At 40.0% G+C, this 6,544-nt stretch overlaps 1 protein-coding gene across 1 annotated transcript in view; it reads right to left on the bottom strand.

The window, feature by feature from the left end:
- Positions 1-4,371: 4,371 nt before the first annotated feature.
- Positions 4,372-6,544, bottom strand: part of LOC108625561 (synapsin-like) — a gene marked incomplete at its 5' end in the record, with an annotated part of 5,895 nt that continues 3,722 nt past the window's right edge. Inside the window, one exon of the mRNA XM_018025659.2 lies at positions 4,372-6,057. Coding sequence (XP_017881148.1) covers positions 5,885-6,057 — 173 coding nt within the window. The remainder of the gene's footprint in view (positions 6,058-6,544) is intronic.

Here is a 6,544-nt window from a genome sequence, read left to right as displayed (position 1 = left end):
TTATTATTATTATTATTAATAGAGGCTAGAACTTATTTACTGACACGTTTAGTCGAACCAGGACCTAGCCTACTCTACATAGTAGAAGGTTGCTTGACGTTCACCCCTCCCGTTCGTTGTAAGTCTTACATAGTGCAGGTATGCCCCACTCATTTCTCTCCCTACTCCAACAGTTCTCCCCACCTCGTGTAACTGACCACTCACACTACTCAACGCATCCCCACCTAGGCTCCCGCTGAAGGTTGGCATACCTGGCTCAGTGTTTCCAAACGGAGTAACAGAATAATAATTTAGGGATTAACGGTTATTACGTGCCATGTGTCTAACCTGGAATCCTGTAAGTCCATTTTGAACTGACATGAAAGAATCGTGTTAAGAGGAAGGGAGTGCAACGAGGCACTGAATTGGCAGCGAGTGCCGTGAGCTAAAATCGCTAGCTCGACCACCACGCGAGAAATAGTTCAGCCTCTAATGTGTACCTGCCCATTTCTATGTCTGTAGCTGCCGGATCACCGGCAGGGATCTCATAATTTATCCCGCACGGCTCGCTTCCCCTCTTTTTCGCCCGTATTTCGATCCCCACTACTATTCTCCTCATGCCCCTTCGCTGACCATGCCTAGCATACCCCCATCAAGTACCAATCCCCACCATAGTCGGGTTCTCCCCACTTTCCGGCCGAGGGATAAATTATGAGGACCCTGATCATCGGCCATCAAGCAGTAAAATGGTTAAAGTAATCGTAAGCGCGTGGACCTAGGCTGCTGGGCAACCTAACCTCCGGTAGAAACGCCATGATTGGGCTACAGATTTTTATGCAACGTAGAATGTTTAGGGCTAGAGAATGCTATTTATTATATGCCTAATTAAATAATCATGCAGTTTAAACTCAGCACGGTTATGCTTTTCACCTATGCATGAAGATCTGTAGTCCAATCACGATGAACCCGTGACGTGGTACCACGAAATTAAGACTTAATGCTATCTTAGCGGTACCGAAGCACGGAGACTTTTTTTTCCATTTTCTTTTTAATCGTTTACGTTCTCGAACTTACGTTATAGAATACAGGCTGTGACCTAAGGCGCCTAAACTTAATTTAGCTTAGATTAGACGTAACACTATGAAACGGTAAACCTTAACCAACAACGGTATTATAGTCACTCAGAATATACTATATAGATTACGTTATCTTAATGGTTTTGCATTATCCAGGCTAGGAGGTAACAAAATGATTAGAGGTTAGGAAATCATGGGGGGATCAAAAGAGTCGTACGCGAATCTTTGCACCGGAACAAAGGGTCGAGGCTGATAGCTTCGAAAGCGATGATCACGCGTGGGTTACTAAATGATACGTGACGTGGAATACGCGATTGGCGGTTAATAGGAGGGTGGGGTAACAGTCTGCTCACTACATCACACGGGCACTAAAACGTATTACAATGTCGTTGATCATGGTTTCGTGTCTGTACGTGATTCAAGCAACGCTAACTGCTTAATGCCGTCTGTCTTTTCTCAATACCCACACGGCACTCACCCTAAACGAAAACGTAACGCAGCTCTGTAACGTTTGGTTGAGATGTAACTCTGTCTGTGACACTATGGTCACGAGCTTTGTAACGTTTTGTGAAGTTAATACATATAACTTGGAACATAAGAATTAAAAAATTCGTCACAAGTTCGAAATGTGTAGCATTTATGTCACGTTTTGTGACATTCTTGATACACACGTGTTACAAAGTTCTGTATCATTTGTGACAAATTTGTCTGCGAATGATTTGAATCAGGCGAAATTAAAATTCATTTATCATCAAGAAAACATAAAATTGTCCTTAACGATACATAGACAGTTACAACTCGTGTAACTTGCATGTTACAGAACGACGTTACGTGTAGGTTAAGTGCTGCATGGGACACAGATCTATATAATTGGTGTTCGATTGATTGTTATCATTCGTTTCTTAATGAGACCGCGGATTTATCATAAAAATCCCAAAACGAACTTACTCAGACCTCTTGTAACATTGGAAACAAATTATTTTATTGCATTATTTGATAAATATATTAAATCCGCAGTCTATTAATGAACGATTAATTATTACAATACGGGTAGCTCCTCGCAATTGGAGTAACCGAAATAACTGCTTGGAACTAAACTAAACTAGACAACCTGTGGCATACTAAATGAAACTGATATGCTCTTAATTGACGTTAACTCTCCAATTTATACGATTGAAAGCAGTTTGTATAAAACGTTGCACGATTGTTACGCAGATGATTGGACTGCGGACTTTACGCATTTGTTAAAAAAAAATAAAAAATTGAGACAGTCTATAGATAAAATATTTAAAAATCAATTTAATTCAGTTAAGAGAACCATTTTCGTCGAGCATAAAAATCCGCAGTCGCGGTAGTCTTATCTCATTCGCCGTAAGCTTGCCTCTAATTGGATAATCGCTACGATTCCTCCTGAGAAGCATTGCTAACAGTGGCTAGTCGAGGTCAAGGTATCAAAGTCAATGCCGTCGATTCCTCTAGACAACGCGTGAGTCCAAACTTCCTCTTCCTATATTCTGTTTGGTTTTGTTTTGTTTTGTTTTTTCCTATCCTACCTAGTGCTTAAACTTGCACCCCTGAGATATTCGTTATCTTTAACCGCGTCTACAGTATCAGTTCGGATCAGAGTTGGGCAGTAATCAATCATGATTACTTTTATTATTGACTCCAACAACCAATCGTGGCAATCATTAATCAATAAATCAGTGATTAGGCTTTTTTTTATACAGACTGTTTCACTGGTGGGCAGAATTTTCAGGGGGTGTATTTTGAAAAATGAGAAAAAACAAATTCAGAGGATGGCAAAAGTCTAGAATGAAAGGATTGTGACTGAAGCCATCTTTGTTTCCTTTATTACAGACTTTTGCCTCGTTTTTATTGAATCCTTCCCTATAGAATTCTTCCCAAAATGAAGCCAAGCCTGTATAGAAATCTTCTAAAAGAAATGTTATTATAATTATACTGCAGATTTTACTTTTTGCCCAACTTTGTTTCGGATTCAACGTCATGGCGTCAGCTTTGAAAGCTCCTTCCTTTTAAGTCCTTCATTGGACTTCCTGTACTCGTTTCGTTACTTCCTGTACTAATTCGCTTATCTCTTCAAGCTTTAATTCATTTCTACGTTAGTTCANAAGTGCAGATTATTTATACAGGGCGTGAATTTTAACGAGAGTTTAAATAATTTCTATTATTAAAAATAGAAAGAAATGATTTAAAACAATTTCTATATTTGAATTATAATCGCATGCATAAAAATCCGATTAAGTTCAGTGATTCCGTTCGCTGGTACAGTTTGGACGGTACTGTAGTGATCAAACTTGGTGAATCAATGAAGCTCGTTCGTATGAGACCGGGTGGTAGGGGGGGGAAACGGTGCGAAACGGTTGCGTTCGGTGTATAAAAAGTACAAACAGATTTGATGATCGAGTGCAGTGGTGACGCGAAGCGTTCAACAATCGGCGAGAAGGACACTTAAGTTTTGTCAAGGCACATCGAAAACCAATGTCTAATTAGAATCCACTGAAATTAAATGATTTTTCTAAAATCCTAAACTAAATCTAGGCAGGATGGATTCAATTCATTTCGCCTGTCGCTTGTTTTCCATTATTGGATGAAGCAATCCTAATTTCAAATTTATTGCTAGACAAATTTGAGGAATTTGGAAAAATGCAAAATGAATAATAAAAATGTTGCAATATTTAAATCAGGGGTTTCAAACTGCATTCAAAAATTTTATCAACCCTGACTTAAATTAGAACCAATAACTGAACCCCTGACTTTTTTAATAAAACCGTAATTGAAGAAGATTCTTTCAAAGCTGACACCAGGACCCAATTTCGTTGGTGACACGTTCGTTCGATCCCTTACGCTAAAGGAAAATTGAGATCATTGGATTAAAGACGTTGATTTCCAATAATTTCCATAACCGAGTCAAAGGAGAAATTATTTTCGACGATCGAGACGACTTGCAGATCATCAATAATTTTTACTAGGCGGTGTGGTTGAATCTGTGCGATCGGAGGGATCGCCAATGCCCATGTAACTCTCCGTTTCTCTGTTACTCCCCGTTTCCCAGCTCGACGAGGCCCGTTCTTACTTCATATAACAAACCTGACTTCGCTGGTAATGATCTTAAACCCTACGGAGCAACGAACATCTCTTTTTTCACGAATTTTCAGCAAGCTTACCCGAGTCGCCGCTTTTTATTCACATTATACGAAAATTTTGGAAAAAGAAGCAGTTCGTTAATCGGAGAATTGCAGGACAGTTTTCAACATCGAGACGGCGTCCATCAGCCGAGACTTTTTTTTTTTACGAATTTTTGTCGTCAAATCGAAAATCGCCGCCGGCGTGTAGTGAATTTTTTTCAACGATGCCGAAAGTTTAGAATTTTTCTCAAGAACAGCCGGCGACATCTACAGAGTAAATTTTTTTTAAAATCCATCGTCCCATTTAATCGACCAAACGTTTTGCGTTGCGCCGTGCATCGATGTCAAAATTACTGCCCGGTCCCTTAATGACTATTTGTGCGCTTAAGATGGCAGCACCGGCGCGCACCACGCGTCCTGTTGTTCGCTGATCCTAGAACGCCGGAGGCTGCGGTCTCTAGCCGAATGTCTCAGTATAATGCCCGAATCTCCTCTTCTTTCCTCAATCATATTGAATGACGTCGGCTTACGAAATACTTTTTAACAATTTTACAAATATGTATTTTAGTGCAAGACCTTAATTCCTTCCGTCAGCAAGGTCCCGGCTGACCCTCAGAATTTCCATACGATTTTTTTTTTTCCATTCGCCTTTAGACAATGCTAGATCATTAAATCGAAAGTTAAGCCTAAAAGGTGGACGCCTGAAGTAAAGTCGGATGAGGAGATGACAGGGGCCTATGGTACTGTTGCTTCGTGCGGAATCCCATTATAAGTTGCCTAACTCCCTCCCGCCACCTAGAGATAACCGTCGGAATCTAATACCGAAATGGCGGCATTCCCATAAACGAGGGAGGCTGATTGTGTCAACGAATAAAACGCTAAACCGGTCAGAAAATGATATCATTTAATCATCATCGTCGATATTCAACCTGAGAGAATCCAGTTCTTTCTTTTTTTTTTTCTTTTCCCTAGCCACTATGTTCGAATACATTGAATACATAGAATCTACATTACAATTTTTCATCTCATTTTTACACGTAAACGACTCGTCCCTCCCTTAAAACCCCAACAATTTTGTCCCACTTATCCAAAATACGTAGTACATAGCCTTTAAAACCGATACGTTATATACACCGTAATTAAACGATTAATCAAACGGGGTACTCGTTCGAAACGTACACACACAGAGAGATATATCTTCCTTTTATGCTGATTTTTTTTTTCAAACAATAAGAATCAACCTAATCGGTTCGAAATTAGTCTTGTTAATCAGTTATGTTTATGTTTATATATATTGCGCCATAGCAATCGTCATTTCGACGATATTGATGATCTGCAAATGTCGACCTCGCGTTACCCTTTCACAGTTTTGTTATCTCGATTCTGATACGATGATTCATAAGTCTTGGGAGGCGATGCAAAATAATATATATCATGTATCATATATCATATATTATGTATCTTATATCATATGTCATGTATCATACATCATATATCACTGAAACATCTGAAGACGCTCCCAGGACTTATGAGACCCGTCGTATGAGCCAAGTTACATAAGAAGAGAGACAGTTAAAATGTTAATTAAGCGATTACCATGTAAAGTAGCTGTCCTGTAAATCATCGTTGGGAATCGAACAATGTTAACGATCTCCTTTGCCTCGGCGGATTCTCGGTTTACGTTTACATGTCGCCGAAGATTCCGGCGAACGTTTTCCGAAGATTCTTCATGGTATCCTCGGTGTCCTCGGTCTGCGATTGACTGCCCTGCCTGTGGAAAGATAGCCTCGAGGTCGGAGCGTCCTCCTGGCGCCTGCCGACCGATGGCGCACTGCTCACTGTGCTCGACTGCGATGCTATGGACATAAATAGGTCTGTTAACTTCTGTACAGTTATTAACCCTTTGACTACGGCAGACTTTGGCACGCACTGGCCGTACGGTACGGTACGAATTCATTCGAGACGTCCACTGGGTACGGCGAAATTTTTCGTTAGACATGCATTTCTGAGGAAGTATATTAAAATATTCAAAATACTGAAATTTATTACATTAAACGAATATTACTTGAAGTGAACATTAATTTTAAGCTTTTTTTAAATAACTTTCTACATTACTCTACATTACCATAAGACCAATTATAAAATTTTAAAATAGGCGGAACAAGCGAAATTTGATTTGGACGCCAATTGGCGCCTACAGTACCGGGAAGCCAATATGTTTCGGACGCCAATTGGCGCCTACAGTACCGGAAAGCCAATGTGTTTCGGACGCCAATAGGCGCCAACAGTAGTCAAAGGGTTAAAAATAATCGTCGATTAGGTGAAATTTAGGAACCTTGGGAA

Source organism: Ceratina calcarata, unplaced genomic scaffold (assembly GCF_001652005.2).
Source record: "Ceratina calcarata isolate Rehan_Ccalc_2016 unplaced genomic scaffold, ASM165200v1 scaffold365.2, whole genome shotgun sequence".
In the NCBI taxonomy this organism is placed as follows: Eukaryota; Metazoa; Arthropoda; class Insecta; order Hymenoptera; family Apidae; genus Ceratina; species Ceratina calcarata.
This window is presented reverse-complemented; position numbering and strand designations above follow the sequence as displayed.